A 17,886-nucleotide genomic window follows, 5' to 3' on the forward strand; every position below is an offset into this window, starting at 1 on the left:
TGGATGGAGTCCCTGAAGCAGTAGGTGCAAACTTAAATGGACTCCGGGGAATGGTAGAGGACAGGAAGGCCTGGAGGATCATTGTCCATGGGGTCGCGATGGGTCGGACACGACTTCGCACCTAACAACAACAACAACATGTGCATGATATATAAGGGCGGATTGGTGGTCAGGTACTATAGACGCTATACATGTGGCTGGGTGAAGAATTAACAAGAAGTTTCTTTTCATCAGTCACTTTGGGATTATGAATTGCCATGTATCACTGCTACCAATAATTCTGCTTAGCACCAATAACTGTGTGCTCTCACTCTAAGTCTGGTCGAAGGAACAGAGGGGAAGGCTATCAGGAAAACATGAGATGTATTTCTGAATCAATTTAGAGAGGGGTGCTCTGTGGTATCTAGAAATATTAAAATACCAAGTGAGACAAACCAAAAAGAATGTCAGAATAGTAAGAATGTCATAGTATGTAGCAGTGCAAGAGAGTAATGGAACCTTAACAATACATACCCTCCTCCTGATCAAATGAGCAAGAAAGTTGCCATGGCCATGATAGACCATTCTTTTTAACTCTTTTCATTTTTTCTTAAACGCTGGGCAATCTTTCTGCTTTCACCGACTTTCCTGCCATGCACTGTAATGTATGTCTACATGTCATCAGTGAATTGACAGTGCTGCATCTGGAGATGGTGTTGTTGTGTTCCTGCGGTTTCCTGAATGGTCTTAAGAAGCGTAGGGAAGGGAATTCTCTGATTAAAACAACACTCTACCTGCCTTAATTTTTTTGTGTCACTTAGCTATGCCCTGTCATTATTCTGGCTGCTGAGGCTGAAAGATGTAAACCACTTGTACTGCCTTAATGTCTGAATAAAAACTAAAAAGTGAAGAAAAGCAAATTTACTTCATATGTTCATAGCTAAAATGAGTCATTTTGCAAATCTCTGTACTCCAAGGTCCATTTAGCCTGTTCTGAATTGGCTAATTTCAGCACTGTCATTTTCAATAAGCTTCTACAATATCCACTCTTGCCTTGTGCATCTTTTTTAGTATTTATTATTACAATCCATTATTCAGAAATAAAACAGTTGTTTCCTCCCACTACTAATATTTCCTTTTAGCAGTACTCTGACTCAGGTAGTTCAAACTTGACAAGAAGCTGTCTTGAATGCATCACACATATTGAATCAGTGCTATGAGCAATCCTTTCATAAAAAGAGAAAAAGAATAAAAATGTACGGGGCGGGACCACTTTCCAGCAGTTGTTCTGATATATGTAAAAATCCTTTATAATAATATTTGCTATTCTCTTTAGATGGTCAGCAAGTGAAATATGGGTTTTACTCAGTTTTCATCATGTCAGTGAGCTCACGTCCAGCACAGTTATTTAGTGTAGTTTTGTCATTTACTGCCATCAAAGAAGGGCATCAAAATAATAAATTGGATATTAGCTGTGAGGCATTTGTGAGCTATTTCGTGGATAATATCTTGAAATTTCACCATGAACTTTTGATATTCTAAGGGAACTAGAAGCTCCTTGGCTGCCTTTTGAAGGGAGTATTTGATGGTTTTAGACAGCACTCCTGACTGGATTGGGGGCTGGCTTCAGTGAGGCCAACCACATGTCCACTAGATGCCTACCCCTCATGGCTTCGTAAAATGTGTAATGAGAGCATGGGCGGCACCCTCTGGGAGATTATTAATCGTTCATCTTCATGGCTTCTGTGCATTCTGTTTCAACTCTGAGATGGTGATGCAGTTCTGAAGTTCGACATCAAGATTGAGATGATCAATGCACCATTGACACCATAAGTGGTACATCTGTCCATGAAGTCGACTATAGTAAAGATGAATCCACTGACTTATCTCACATCAAGGTCATCCTCTGACTCCAAGAAACGACTGGCCCTTTGCATTGAAGGGGACCTGAAGAATCACCTGATCCCTATTGGCGATGGTGGCGTGCAGTCACAGTCAGTGTTGATAGCAGCATGTTGATGGGGCCTTCTCCTTTGCTTTCAGTCCTTGGATGATACACTGGTGACACCAATTGTCAGCGCTGACAACTCAGAATCGAGTGCATTAATGGTAACGTTGGTGGCGACGACTGCCAAGCAGGTGTCAGTGACAGTAAATTATGAGGCCAGCCTCTGTCCAATGTATTTGGGAAGCTTTCTTCACCAGGGGCTCATACGTAGCCCTTTTTTCTTATTGAACTTCCTCTCCACTATTCTCTAAGGGGGTGTAGATGAGATGGAGGGCGTTTTAAAGTGTTTCCCCCCCCCCAGTCCCTTACCCTTAGGAACAACTTTGGAGGCTGAGAGCACCTTTAAAGCAGCAAGGCTTTCAACCTTGCTGCTTTAACTTCTTCAGGGTCATTTTGTGGCAGGCTGGACATGACCCAATAACATGGCCTTCACCCAGGCAGAGCAAACATTTTCTGCTATTTTGACCCCACATTCACGGTATTTCTTAAATAAAACCATCTGTAGACCTCAGTCTAGAGAGGAAACAAATGTTGGGGTTTGTTTATTATTACCAGGTTATTATTAGCAGGTGGCAGGCTACAGTGGATGAACGGTAGGGTCATGAGTATCCTGCATAGTGCAGAGGGTTGGACTAGATGACCCAGGAGGTACCTTCCAACTCTATGATTCTGATTCTACCTTAGACACTCTGAGGTGATGACTCAGCATCCAAAAGATGTTTTCTTACAGTGACAAGAAGATAACTGAACGAGGAGTGCTAACCCCTCCCAGGTTATGTTACTTTTGGGTGGGAAAAGTCACTTCACTCTCTGAGACAGGAAGAATAGCACTCCTGGGAGTGATAAATCCTTAAATAAACTCGCTAGCTCCTCTCCATGACAGGCTCTGAAACTGCACATCCCATAGAAGACCACTCGATGAACAGCAGTTACAGGTAAATGCAATCCTATTTTCCCTATCATTGAGGAAGTTCCTAGAGGGTCTGAAGGACACAGTGATTCATCTGTTACTGAAGAAACCATCGCTAGATCTGTGGGACTCTGCCAGCTACCACTCCATCTCACATCTAGTGTTTCTGGGGAAGATTCTTGAAAGGGCTGCCATGGACCAACTCCTGGAATACCGAGGTGAAGCTCCAGTTTTATATCCATTCCATTCTGACTTCTGGCCTGGCCATGACGTGGAAACAGTGCTGGCTGCCCTGATGGATGACCTCCAGAGACAGCTGGACTAGGACTGGGCAGTGCTGCTCATGTTACTCGATTTCATCGCAGCATTCAACAGACAGCCATGAGCTCTTAGCTAACCCCCTTGCTTGGGTACAAATGATAGACATACAGTGGCTGGTCTCCTTTCTCTGGGGTTGCGAAAAGAGGGTAGGTCAATACGCAGATGACACCCAGCTTTATCTTCTGATGGACAGCCATCTAGATACACTCCCAGACAACTTTGCCAGATGTCTGGAAGCAGTGACAGGATGGCTTAACCAGAGTTACCTGAAACTCAGCCCTTGAAAGACAGAGGTCTTGTGACTGGGTAACAAGGGACTAGGTAAGGAAGCATGCTTGCCCTGTCTGGACAGAATAGAACAGCTTGAAGGACAGAAGTATCAGCAAAGCATCTCAATAGTCAGTGTATTGCACATGTCAGGTAGGTTCCTGAAAGCTAGCTAGAAGTGCTGTTCACTGGTATCCTGAAAGCTAAGTAAAGCACATGTGCTGTCTTGCTGGGCCACACCTACTTGGCAGGGTGGGTGTGCCAAGTCAGAAGACAGACCAGAGTCCCGGGTCCATTCTGGGAGGTCAGGAGCCAAGGGAAGCAGTTCTCAGGGGCCCATTATGCACGGCCGCTGAAATGGCGACTTCAGGTCACAGGGAAAACATGGAGGGGGAAGACACGAAGCAAACCGCTTACGCACTGGACGGGATGCAACGGCAGCAAAACCCAGAGTAACCGATTATGCACGTGGTCCCTCTGGCGCCACGTCTGCCTGCACCTTGATCAGCCGGCAGACTCCGCTTTCTCCCGGATTCCACTGACGCGGCTTTTTCGGCAACATGCTGCGATCTTGTGCTTGGCTGCTGCTGGCAGCGTCCGTTCTCGGGGATTTACGCCGGCGCCTTTCAGGCTCTGATGCGCCACTTTCCCTCCGTGCATAATGGGCCACAGTGAGTGGGAGAGGGAGCAGAGTCAAGCTGGGCTGCAGTCAAATGCCAAGGAAAGAGTCTACAGCCAAACTGGAGTCAGAAGCCAGAGTGGAATTGGAAGCCAGTGCCAAGGGTCAGAAGCCGGAAGCATAGTTGGAAGCTGAAGCCAAGAGCCCAGACCCAGGAGTGTTGTCAGGAGACAAATCCAGGGGGTAAGAGCTGAGAGCATAGTCAGGAGCCAATGCCAAGGGTCAAGAGCTGGGAGCATAATCAGGAGCCAAAGCCAAGGGTCAAGAGCCAGGAGTATAGTCAGGAACCAAATCCAAGTCAGTAACCAGGAGATAGTTGAGCAGAGCTTCACCGTAGCAAACCGGAACAAGGATTGACTGTGAAGATAGGCAGGGAAATGCGCGCCATGCGCTCTAACCCTAACCCTATGAAGGAGCTCGCCTCAAGGTCCTGATGAAATACCCCAGAGCAGGGCTAAGCAGCCCTCAGCCAGAAGGCCTGCAGCTGGGCCTAATCCTCATCAGAAGAAGGCATTGCAGCTGGTCCCCTTCTACTTTGACAGTGAGCTGACAGACGCATTGATCTTCAGACCCCTATCAGGTTGGTCTGATGGCGCCAACACTGCCACTTTGCCAAGTGCCTGGGGCTCATGGGAATCTTTGCCTGCTGCCTTGACGGGTCCTTGGGGCTAGAGGAGTCTTGTCCCAGGGCTTGTTATAAACCAGCACGTAGGGCTGGGTATCAGCCTGGCTGGGCCCAGGCTGCTCGTCATCTGGGGAGCTGATGGACAGGTCTCCAGGCAGTTCTGGAGAATCCGTGACCTGAGCGGCACACACAGATCAGCTAATACCTCTGTAGCACCCTCTGGTGCCTCTGATGGAGGTGTAGCCAGTGCAGGCATGACAGAACACAAAAACACAACGGGCAATCCAGCTAATTGTAAATCTTGTTTCACCAAAGCTTTTTAAAGCATAAACTGTATAAATCAACTGAAAAAGCAATATAGTATGTTAATTTCACATTACTGTGGGCCAATATAAGTTTTTAAAAAGGAAATTCAAATGGAAAAGCTTACCATGAATAGGTTTAATATATGAACAGTTTATGTTTGAAAATATTTGAAGAAAATTTATCTGGAGAAAAGAAAATGTCAAAGGTTAAGTTGTTTATTTGAAAATATTTGTAAACATATACTCTGCTAATATTAATATAACTTTAGACTGTTAGGCCTAAAGCCAAAGTTATGTAGAAGTTTTATATTTAATATTGAAGGAGGTCCAAATAGAACTAGGCTGAAAAAGAAAGTGAAATATATAAAGGTTATAAGGATTCCTAATAGGAATATGTAAAGATTTTTTTTTATGAAATGGAGGACTCATCCCCTAAAGAGATGAATTTTCAATGGATCCAAAATTGAAAAAGGCTTAAGAGAATACTGTAAAAACAGTTTATAGTAAGATTATAATATTTAATATTTATGACAATAAGAATTATCCTGTGGTTATATGTAAAAGGAAGGGAAATTCTTATGAAGAATATTGAAGTCTCAACTCTCAACATTGTCGTCTAGCCTGACTGCAGTCTAGCTCCGGGAGATCAAATGGCAGCCCAGCCTGGGACTGCTGATGTTGATGCTGCTACGGATACTAAATTGTCATTTTAGTTTAATTTTAAATTTCTAACTTTGCATATTTTAATAAACTGTCAATTATTGTATGTTGTTAGTATGAGGTACTCTGCCCTGAGCCAGCCTGCTGAGAGAATAGTGATGGATGGATGGATGGATGGATGGATGGATGGATGGATGGATGGATGGATGGATGGATGGATGGATGGATGGATGGATGGATGGTTTGCAGCCACTTTGGGCTGACAGGTGCGAGGTGCATATGCCCCACTGTCAGCTTGAAATGGCTGAAAGTGATTTCAGCGTGTTCCAAAGGGAGGGAAGCCAACCAGCCTGTTGAAATGATTTATAGCCATTTTGGGCTGACAGGCAAGAGGTGCATGCATCTATCCCCTGTCAGCCAGAAACGGCTGTAAGCTATTTCACCCACCCTGTTTCTGGACTTGCCCAAACCACACCAGTTCATTTCAAGGCAGTTGGGTCATCTGGGTTCATGGGTTCGGTTTTGGAAAATCCCAAAACGTGAACCAAACTAGAATTCAGTTTGTGCCCATCCCTACTCACAAATTAAAACTTGTTACAAATTTGGGTCAGTTTTTGGTTCACAAAGCTTTTGACAAGGAGGTCAAAAACCAATACAAAGCAGTGGAGGGCAGAAAGCAGGGGTCACATATGAACCTCCTGGTTCATATTGGCTTATGCTTCAGTTCAGTTCATGGCCCGGCTATGAACTGAAATGAACTGCAAAAATGTAGTTTGTGCCCATCTCAGGTAAGATTCTTTCTGTCTGTCTTCTTTCATGAACTTTAAAAGGAATCTCAAACAGCTAAGATTTCCCAGCAGTCCTTATGTAATTTTCTGCATAGAACCAAGGGCACAGGAGGCAGAATGCTGATCAGGGAAAAGAGGGCTGTGGAGAGCTCTCCTGGTGGTGCAAACTGCCTGATGCACTGACAGCTGATATATTCCTGACTTTCATCATTTTTCCTTGCTGCTATGTTTGTATTTTTCCAGAGTTAAAATATCAAATGTCAAGCTAGTTAAACAATCCCATTTACCAGCCCAGCAAAAACCATTGACTACAGTCAGTGAGAGGCTTGGAGTACTGGCCAAAGTTATCAGATAGCCAGACCAATATTAAGTACTACTAGCTTGTTTTCCCAAGGGCATAAAAATTGCTGGTTGTCTACTTAGTGTTTTCCATGTCATCTTTGGCCCATGTTTGATTAGTGACAGGTGGAGGTTGCTTATGTATGGTGTGGGAGGCATGTCACTTGGGAGTCTTGATTGATGCCGGTCACCTAGGCACTGCCTGGCACTGAAAGTCCTCGATCACATAAGTCATGACTGTAAATGTCATTATTTGGTGCCAAAAGACACCATCATTGTCAAGACGCAACTCACCATTCTGTTGGTTCTCCCCAAGCACGCTTGACACAGAAGTGTCACTACCGAGCATCACTGCCAAGCTTTGGCACTGCCAAGCATCAACACCAGCAGTTGCTGCCAGGAGACAACACTGAGTGTTACCGCCAACTGTTGCCACAGATAGATAAATTCAAGGGCTAGGTAATTATGCCTCCCAGGTATCGAGCTCCTAGAAGTAAGCTCTGCCCACATTCCCAACACCCATGACAGATGGGGAAGGAGATCAGACATGGGGTCCTAGGCTATATATAGAAACCATCGCCTGCTGTAATCATGAGAGAATCTTTGCCAGAGTTTATGGCAGAGAATCTGGGATCATTTCAGAACTGATTATTATAAGGGCAAGGGCTCGGCATCTAGTTTAGGTTTCTTAAGACTAGTGTCCCAATTATGGATTTTTTAAAAAAAATATTAAAATATATAGGTACTATAGCCTTTTGACTTTAAAGACTGTAACTAAACTTGCATCCACTCCTACATTAGCAGAAAATGGGAACTTTAGATGGGATCTTTAGATTCAGGAGGGAAGGCTGTGCTTATTTTAGATTGTTTTAAATTAAGCATCCCAGAGCCATCTCCATTATTTTGGATGTACAACCAGCAATGGTTGCATCTGTTTGTCCTTCTTCCCCCCACCCCCTTTGAAATGGAGAGAAGGAAAATATATGGTGCATAAGACCTACACATTAGGTGCCATGGCATAAGAGCAGTGAACTGCAAGTTGGTAATGAGCATGTAACAAAGGTCCCTTTAATTTTTTATTGTTTATCGTTTTTATTATTCTACTTGTAGCTCACCACTCCCTTACAATGGCTCGTGGAGGCCGACACCACATAAGACCTCACAATAAAATCCCCTAAAAGATCGCAATATAAAATAAGACATTCTCAGCAACAAAAAATTGATGTGATTTCCTCCCTGCCGCCCACTCAACAGACTGCCCCCCACTGTGGCTCAGGGGGTCGGATAAAAATAACCTGATGTGCCGGCTAACTCGGGGTGGGGCCCATCAATCTTTATTGGCCTCAATCAAAGACTGGCCTCAATCAAAGACTTGGTGGAAGAGCTCCATTTTGCAGGCCTGCAGAACTTAGAAAGCTCCGTCTGGGCCCCTTAGCTCTCCCAGGAGCTCATTCCACCAGTTCAGGGCCCTGGTCAAGGCCAAGTGAACCTCCTTCAGGCCAGGAATTGCTCTCACAGAGTGAAGTGCCCTGCAGGGGGCATAAGCTATCTTTGAGACAAGATGTCATCTGTCATTGGTGCCTGAGTATAAGGATCCACTGACAAAGGCCATTGTGGCTGAACGGCTCAACTGGGGAAAGTGGCAATTGAATGCTTCAAGAAAGGAGACAAAAAGGCATAATACAGCAATGCCAGCTGATATTATAATGCTGCATCATTCTTGGCTAATTACTCCTCATGGTAGCCAGAATCAGGAACTAAAACCTGGGGCTCTTTCTTTTGAGTGTAAAGTGCTATTTAGTGCTCAAACATATGAGATGGTGGTCACATTAAGATGTTCAAATTGAAAGCCAAATCATTGGCAAAGGTAAGCATGCAGTTCCCTATAGTCAGGATCTTTTGGTATCCTGACCAGCTCTTCTGACCTGCCCACAAGACAGATGCCCCTCAAAATAGAGGTTAAGAGGATGCTAGGAATGGATATTCCACCTAATCCCCAGGGAATCCACATTGGGGGTCCATTGTATATTTTCTGGAAATTTATCTTTTTGTTCCCATGTTTGGGAAACAATTATAATAATCATTAGTTTTGTATTTGTAAAGCAATTGGTGTAGACTCTGTTTGCCCATTCCCTGTTTCCGATCTATGAAGTGACAGCCACCCTGAAAGACAGTGTTGCTGTATACTTGTGTAATTGTGTGTATATATATGTATGTAGCTATAGCTAGAGATATTGTTATATGATATTACTAAGAAATGTAGGCAAAATGCCTATCGTGTATCTTGAGTGACATACTACATACAAAGAGGCCCAGGATTTCATATGTCATTAATAAGATTCTTTTCTTACACATGCAATCACACAATCTCAATTAATCAGACCACAGTATTTAAAAGAGTTCCACTGTCCCACACAGGAGAACTTGTTTCAGATTTCTTTCAACCCAAATGTCCTCTGCTTAATCCTTTGTGTACCAGACAGCCAACCAATAATGAAAGTAAAAAAGATGGCTGTCTTGCCATATGGAAAATCCTGTCACCTCTTTCCGACCAAGATAAGTACATGGGAAAGACCATAGTTCAACAAATATCAAGATTGCTGGTTGTATTTTGTTTAAGACTTTGGACATATATTCATAAGCAATTGTCTGCCAACTAACAAAGTGGGCACTGTCTCCTGCAAACTTATGTCTTTTAAGTTACCAGAAGGATTATTTTAACCAAATAGTTAAAATCCATTCTCTTGGTTTGAATATTGAGTAAGAGATGATCAGAGGTACAAAAGTGCTTACTTATGAGGAAAATATTGTTACTGCAAATTGTGTTTCACGTTCTCTTTGGTAATACCCATAACGATTTACTGTTTCTGACAGTTGGAAACAAAGATGTCACCAGAGCATCTATGTTATCTTTCTGCAATGGCTCAACTTCCAAAAGTCCTATCCCAGTTGGCATACAATATAAGACTAGAATGTAGAAGCTGGAACTGCTGAAGTATCTACAATCCATAAAGCATGTCAATAGAATCATTACAAACCTTTTATTTTTGATCACAAATTGAACCTCAGGCAGAACATTTCTAGTTCCAAAATGAAAGCATTCTCATTAATTCATGGGATTGTAATCTCTTTCAGCCAGGGACCTATATTTTGCCTATAGTACTCCAAAAATTAAGAGCAACAACAGGAGAGTGATATGCTGTTATCCATATTAGAATCTGTACCATAAATAAAGCTGGAGAGGGATGGTGGGAGGAGTTATGACTCATCGCCTACCTGATTGGGCCCTTGGAGAGTCACTCGCCTTGGAGCACCAATCAGGCAAGGATTGGTGCTCCAAGGCCCCTAACTGCCGCCACCTCCCTGATTGGCCCTCAGGGAGGACACTCACCCCCAGAGGACCAATCAGGTAGGGGACATGCCATCCTTGACTGCCTCCCCCTCCGCTTTCCAGATGCATGAAAAGACGGCAGTCAGGTAAGTCAGCCCCAGCTCAAGCAGCCCTGCCGCAGCCTTATCAAAGACAGCCCAGTGGGTGGGTGGGGAGGGATGCAAGGTGCACCCGCCAGAACTGGCCCTCACCCCAACCAGCTTTGCCATGCCCTAGCAAGGCCTTGGTGGGACTGCCCAAGTGGGTGGGAGAGACAGGGAGCACTCACCCTCATTCCAACCAGCCTCACTGCACCCTGACAATACCTCAGCAAGGCTGCCTGGGAGGGTGAGTGGGGGGGAGGGGGAAGATTTGCCCAAGCTCGTCCCCACCTTGACCAGCCTCTCCACAGCCTGGCAAGGCCTTGGCAGGGCTGTCTGGTTAAGTGGGGGGCAGGTGGGGAGCGCCCACCAAAACATGCCCCTGCCATAACCAGCCATGGTATGGCGAGGCCTTACTGGGGCTGCTGGGGAGGGAGGCTAGAGCCCATCATATTTTTTTGTACAACGGGCTTTTCTACTAGTAGTATATAGGACAAGTTGGCAATAAGATTTCATTGGGATTTTTTTCTCCCTTTTGCTTCTAGGGGTTTCTTTCAATAGTGTTTACACACAGATTTGGAGAGTTCTCTTACATTTGGCTGCTGATCCCTATCCAGATGTTTCAGATTTGGCCATGAAAGTACTCAACAGCATTGCTTACAAGGTAAGTCTCTATTTGCTTCCTGTCTATCAACCTTGTGCATGATGCAAGTAAATGGACTTTGAACTTGCTTTTTTAGAAGTCATTCTGAAGAAATCACCAGGAAGCAACAGATAGTTGAATGCCATGGAACAAGGCACAAAGTTCTCCATGTTCATTGGGGGCATTTTTGAGGGAGGGTCTATGTAATACTAATTACACAGAAAATAGATTTGCTTTTTTCATAAGCGTTTACATCTAATTCAAGCATGGAGCATCTGGAGAAAAGAAAACTGCAGGATTAATGATACATTATAGATTGGACTGAAAGCGTCTCAAAGGGTAGTTTTTGTCCAATCATCTTTAATTACCTTGCTTGATTCCTTATTGGTGGGTCCTTTGGCTTGAACACAATTTGCACCTTAAATCTTCTTTAACTAAAGAGTTAAAACTGACTCTGAATGTTGTTTTTCAGTACTACCCATAAGTCTGACCTCTGAGGGCAGAATGAACAAGGAGAAAAAAATTAACTTTCTAAATACAGCTTTTCATAGATGTTTACCTAGTAAAGTTGACCTTACACATTTTTGGTTGTTTTCTTTACAAATTCATTTAGATTGTGCAAGTCAAAGTAAGACTGGATTGCAGAGTGAAGCCACAATGGCTGCCCAGTGCAGGTGATCTAGTACATGTGAGTCAGCATGCAGGTACCACACCCTGCGCCTCCCTCAAAAGCACTGCCATCAATGCAGTCCTTCATTTTGCAAGGATTTTATCCCAGAAGCTGCCATCACTACTAACTCAAGAAGCTTCAATATATTGTTATCACATACCAATTTTTATAACACTTTTTCCATCACCAGCCATGCACTACATAAGCACTTTGGTAAATTTGATTATTAAATCCCTCCATACCTGCTCTCACTTATATGCAACTGAAGATGGTTTAGCCATTTTCTTTCTTTGTTAAGCCTTAGATAAGAGCATTAATCATGCCAGTAAATTAATAGCATAAATCATTCCCATGTAACATGGGATGTTTAACCGATGATTTAACTAACATTTAAGATACAAGTTCCTTATAAGAGAACAAGACCCTGAGATTGGCTCTACCATGCAAGTGAGCCTGGCTCAGTGGCTGGTGCCAAACAACTGGGCCATAGTTTTCCTAGGTCGTGGCTGCCAGGGTAGAGGGAGAGGAACAGCTTAAGACAGCTAAAAGGTTGGCTGTTGGGTGGGAAGGAGATAGGATTGCCAACTCCTGATTAATACATTCTTAGAGATTTGGAGGGTGGAGCTTGGGGATGGTGAGGTTTGAGGAGAGGCGGGACCTAAGAAGGGCATAATGGCATAGATTCCATTCTCCAAAGCAGTCTTTTCCATCAGGAAAACTAGGATTGCCAATCTCCAGGTGAGGGCTGGAGATCACCCTGAATTAAACCTGCTTTTCATTATGTACATAATGTGTTGCTTTTGGGCTTAGCTTCAACAACTAGGTTATTCACAACTTATATTGCAATCTTAGTGGCTCACATCAAGCTTCATAGTTGCTGGTATATCCCTATTTCAGTGACTGGATCCCTGTCGTATTTTGAAGGTGAGGGCTGGAGATCACCCTGAATTCAAATTGCTATCCAGATGACAGACTAAGTTTGGGCAGATTACTGTAAATTCTCTCTTCTGAGAGACTTTGTTTTCATGGGTACTATGTTCCAGATACGTTCAGTTATTCATTCATTAATTCCTGGAATCTCCCAGGTTTGTAATTCTGTAGCCTCCAAACAGCAGTTAAATTAGGCTCACAGTGCAATACTTTCAAGTAAAGATACTCCAGGCAGAAAATCTTACAGGATAATTAAGGTCAAGAGCAGACCTCAGTCTTATACATTCCCTTGCAGACCTCCCCACCGAAGGAATAAATTAATTAATGTATCATGCAGTTCCCATTTTAATTAATATTGGGGCCTCCTGAATCTGCAAAACATAACCTTTACATTTTTTCAGGGATTGGGAGAGTCTGAATTAAAATAATCATGTATTCATTCTAGTTTATTCTTCATGTCTCCCTCTATTGAGGGAGAATACATTGTGACCTAAAGTTTGTTCCTCCTCTATCTCTACTGGTGCCCTAGTTTCTCTTCTTTTGCTAATGCTTTCTCAAATGCCCTTTGCTATGTCTGGATAGAATTAAGGGACTTCACCAAGCAGAGCATAGCAGAGCCTCGCAGTCACTGTATCATTGGCAGAGCATAGCAGTCACTTAGGTTATTGCATGGTTTAATTTTCTCTAGAAACCTACTTCGTACACGACATTTCTCTAATGTGGATGAACACTGGAAAATATGGACAGTGGTATAGAACATACAGTATTTTGAGTGAAGGACATATACTACTAAAACAGCTTCTGAAGGGATGTGCAGTATAATGAAAGATGAATGTGTGATTTTTAACACATGGTGGTACACACCATATAGTTGGGTGTTTTCTCCTCTATTTGTATATATAATCATGGAGGAACATTACCGGTTGGAACTCAAAAACTGTAAATTAAGTTCATGAGACAGATCTCTTTGTCTTCCCTGCAAGCTCCTATGCTCCTCAAAACATGCAAAGTGATTGGGGGAACCCAGCAGCAGAAAGGGGGAATTGGCACAGACTCCTGCTGTACAAACTCTGGCTTCATTCAGGGAAGACTGGATGATTTCTAACAGTTTCTCCATGTCACATCCACTCTTCCTGAGGATTTCCTGCCTGAGAGGACATGCTTTTAGGAGAGCATCTATCCTACCAGAGGATAGGACAGATTCATTTAATGGATTCCATCTTTTCAGAATGCATGGTAAGTCACCAGAAATGCTCAGAGGCCCAGGGTCTCACCCACTAGCTGGTGTTCTGAACCTTTCTGTGCTGCTGTAGTTTATTCTAGCAACACAGCCAAGAGTTTACAGGAGACAGTGAGAGGCCAAAAGGACTGGGAGTGGAAACTTGAGATGGCAGTTCTCATAACTGTGAGTGCAGGCGAGGCCTGGTGATTTCTCAGAACTAACACCATCCTCATCTTCTGTGTACTAACAAAGCCAGAGAAGAACCATTTCCCCCCTAAAAGATTAAGAAGAAATTCTCCACAACGCTGACATATAATATAACACTCTGGATTGTATCTTCAGAGATTTATCACTGCCAAGCAAATGAAAACTACAAATCTGATTTCATCAGTTTTGATCACAAGCCATTAGTCATGTACCCTACTTGAGTCTAAAGGAACAAGAACTCCCACAGTTCCATTTAATCCTCACACATACAGAAGATATAAACACAAGGGAATATCATGCTTTAGGACAAATTAGATTTTTTTGAACGCCTGAAAATAAGACGGGGAAATCCAGTGTGCCAGTCCTCCTTTCTGGCATTTAGCACAACAAAGGGTGCCTAGGAGTGGGCTCTGGGGCAGCCATACAGGTAGGCAGGCTTGTGATAACTTTAATTTCGGCAAAGAACAACATGCACCTCTTTCGCTAATCCTTTCAGTAACGAGATTTCTTGAAGTGTCTGGTTTTCCCTGTAGATAAGGCATGTAGTGTTTTCTGCCTAATTCAGGCTCAGATTCCAGTCCATCTTTAATATTCCAAGGTTTGCTCGGTTGCAGAATTGGTTGTTGTGGTGTTTCACTTCTCACATTCCCTGTGGAGATAGTTTTCTGTTCCCAGATGTATTCTCAGTTCTTTGGCTTGGTGGTCTCATGACTCTAATTTGTTCAACAGCTGTGAGCTTGGACTACATCTTCATGAGATAGCAGTTGTGATGGATGCCTCTCTACAAGTTGCCCATTGTGGTCCACTTTTGGAAAGTGGTGTTTGATCCCCAACTGAGTTTAGGTTACATATAAATCTAGAACTTATGGCCATCAGAAATGTACTCATTTCTTCAATGGACTCCAGAACACTTTTAATTTTCACTCATTTTTTAGCTGTGGGGGCTTTACTCTGTGGACCCTGTTGCCATTCAAAACAATTTCAAATGCCCCCTTTTTCCATCCCAGTTTCTACTGAGGATGCATTCCAACATATTTGGTGGGGAAATCTTTTTTCTCCCCTAGTTTTCTCATGGGCATGTCACCACCATGGCTGGTGTCTAAACTGCAGAGCAGTCACAGATAATGCATTCTAAAAGTTCCATTGTGGCTTGGACATATCAGGTTTCCCATCCTGTCAGTCCTTACAGAAGGCAAACCTCCCACTTGCTTTGTGGGAGAATCTGATTTGCACAGAGTCCCTTCCTTACCATTATCTACTACTGCTTTGTCTGATGGATTAGGGAATTTTGCTCTAGGATTGCTCAGATCTTAACTTCCTATCCACTTGCTCAGATCTCCACTTACAGGTCACGTGCTACTAAATGGCATAAGTTTGCCAATTGGACTTCCCCATGTGGGATATCCCCAGACTCCTGTCATTGCGTATTTTTCAGTATTAAGGGAGACAGAGTTGAAAGCAGCATCTATTAAGGTTTACTTAGCTGCTATTTCAGCATTTCATTATTTTATGGTGTACTGGTTAAGAGTGAAGGTCTCTAATCTGGGAAAATGGGTTTGATTCCCCACTCCTCCACATGCAGCCAGCTGGGTGATCTTGAGCTAGTCTCAGTTCTCTCTGCCCTACCTATCTTACAGGGTGTCTGTTGTGGGGAGAGGAAGGGAAGGCAATTGTAAGCCACTTTGAAATCCCTTTGGGTTGTGAAAAGCGGGTTATCAATTCTTCTATAAAAAGTTCATCTGTTTATTTCTGCACACCTATCTATAAGACTCTTAAAGGTCTTGTTTAGTCTCCGCCCTCCATTCTCCATACCACTGCTTCTGTGGAGTCTCTCTCTGGTTCTTACTAGATTGATGCATAAACTATGTGAGCCTTTCTATATTTCCTTTCATTTAAGAAATCCCTTTTAGTATCCATTACGTCAGCATGTAGGATAGGCAAACTGAGTGCCTTATGTGCAACTCTTCTGTCACTGTTGACATGGTGCACTTCCATGTTGACACCATGGCCATGCCACAGTTTGCAGTTTTTTTCCAAGATTGGGTGCATGTACCCAATAGCATATACTGCCAATCTTCTTTCCTATACTATCTTACCAGCAGAACACACACTACCCACTTTGGATGTTAGAAGAGCGTTCCTGTTTTGTTTAGAGAATACAAAAGAATTCTGCCAAGATCTGCATCTATTTGTCTGGTAGAGGAGACCTTGAAAGGATTATCCATTTTTTCCTCAGTCCCTTTCTCGATGAATGAGATCCAATATCCGATGCTCCTGTGCACTGACTCAGATACCTTGTTCACTATTGGTTATTACACACTCCATCAGAGTTCAGATGACATCTAAAGGTTCATCTGTCACACTCTTCAGAGGTGTGACTTTCTCTGACATCTGTAGAGCTGCTACATGGTCACTTGCCTCCACTTTCATACGACATTATCCAATAGGTGTAAATTCATGGCATGAGTCAGTTGCTGGTTTAAAGAGCTCACACTTGCCTCCAATGAAAGGGAGTTTGCAAGTATCCCAGTTTGGAACTGCACAGAAGCCATGATGATGCAAACAGAGTTGCAATTAGCCGTAACTGTTGTGTATTGAGTGATCTCCTTTGCAGGCACAAATCCCTCCTTCCTTTCCCTGCTGTGGGCACTCTGTTTTAACTAATCATGGAATACTGACAAGCATTTCTCTATTAAAATCAGCTTTCCTGAAGTTCAAGGTATTTCATTCAGCTGTAGCATACTGTATGCATCAATCTGACAGAAACAGGCTGATCCCATATGCTGACATTCTCAAAGTGCATTCAAGGTTAACGGTTTGTCACGCTTAAGCTGTCATTCTTTATTTTGACATTTTGTTAGATACCTGAATCAGAAGCTAACTATGAATACTTGGATCCAAAACTCAGGTTTAGAACTCAAGATACCGCTGTTTAAAAGGACAGTACTTCTGTTCATTCTTTGAGTTACTGATTTCCTCCACCTAAAAAGCTTTCTTAGAATGTTTCTTGATGCACTGGAGCCAGTTTGAGACAGATAGGAGGATCAAAAGTCAATAACATTCTTCTGCATACCTGTGTGCCTTCTTCCCTGCACACTGAGATGTTAGGAGCTATGCCATTAATTGAAGTGGAATAACTTAGCTTTTAACATTTAAAACAGTCCTGTTGCTCATTTGCTCTTTGTGTTTCAGTTCAAAGAAGAGAAAAATGACCTTTAATGCACTGTACTTGCAATTAATGTGATGAGTTTCTGGGTAGTTTAAAGCAGGGGTAGTCAACCTGTGGTCCTCCAGATGTTCATGGACTACAATTCCCATGAGCCCCTGCCAGCAAATCTTAGAGGTTTTGGGATGGTTAAGTTGCCTGTTGCGATTTTTTTAGGATAGATCTGTTGTGAAGTTAGAATAAACTTTTAGTGTATTTTTACAGCTCTGCCTTTCTCACTCTCAAGTAAGCCAATGCAATCATTCTAGCAAACCTAGCAGTCAGGTACGGAGTTGGAGAACCACTGACAGCACTCCTCTGTTTCCATTCAGGGTGCTTTGCAACTGCTCTGATCTGTTGAAAAACTTCCCATTCAGGGGAAAGTGCCAGGAATCGACAGTTGGCTAAATGGAGATTCTTCCATTTGTGTTCATAAAAGATGATCTTTTCACAAAAATAATGCTTTAGTGGAAGTTGTTAAATAGGATGACCTGGGATACCTTTGTAATTTGGTTGGATTGTTTTTTAACCCAGAGTTTCAGACTCATTCTTAATGTAAATGTAGTTATCATTTGAGTAGTGGCCAATTAGAAACAATTTTCTAAAGGAGAGTTTAATCAGTAGGGTGGTTTTATCAATATGGCAGCATTCATATAT

General features: G+C 43.0%; 1 protein-coding gene across 5 annotated transcripts in view; it reads left to right on the top strand.

Annotated features, from left to right (window-relative positions):
• RPTOR (regulatory associated protein of MTOR complex 1) overlaps positions 1-17,886 on the top strand; it is a 520,373-nt gene that overhangs the window by 400,826 nt on the left and 101,661 nt on the right. For all 5 annotated transcript variants that reach the window (XM_077328221.1, XM_077328217.1, XM_077328219.1 and 2 more), the window contains one exon: positions 10,898-11,016. In XM_077328221.1, the coding sequence (XP_077184336.1) occupies positions 10,898-11,016 (119 nt within the window). The remainder of the gene's footprint in view (positions 1-10,897; positions 11,017-17,886) is intronic.

The sequence above is a fragment of the Paroedura picta genome, chromosome 3 (genome assembly GCF_049243985.1).
Source record: "Paroedura picta isolate Pp20150507F chromosome 3, Ppicta_v3.0, whole genome shotgun sequence".
Lineage (NCBI taxonomy): Eukaryota > Metazoa > Chordata > Lepidosauria > Squamata > Gekkonidae > Paroedura > Paroedura picta.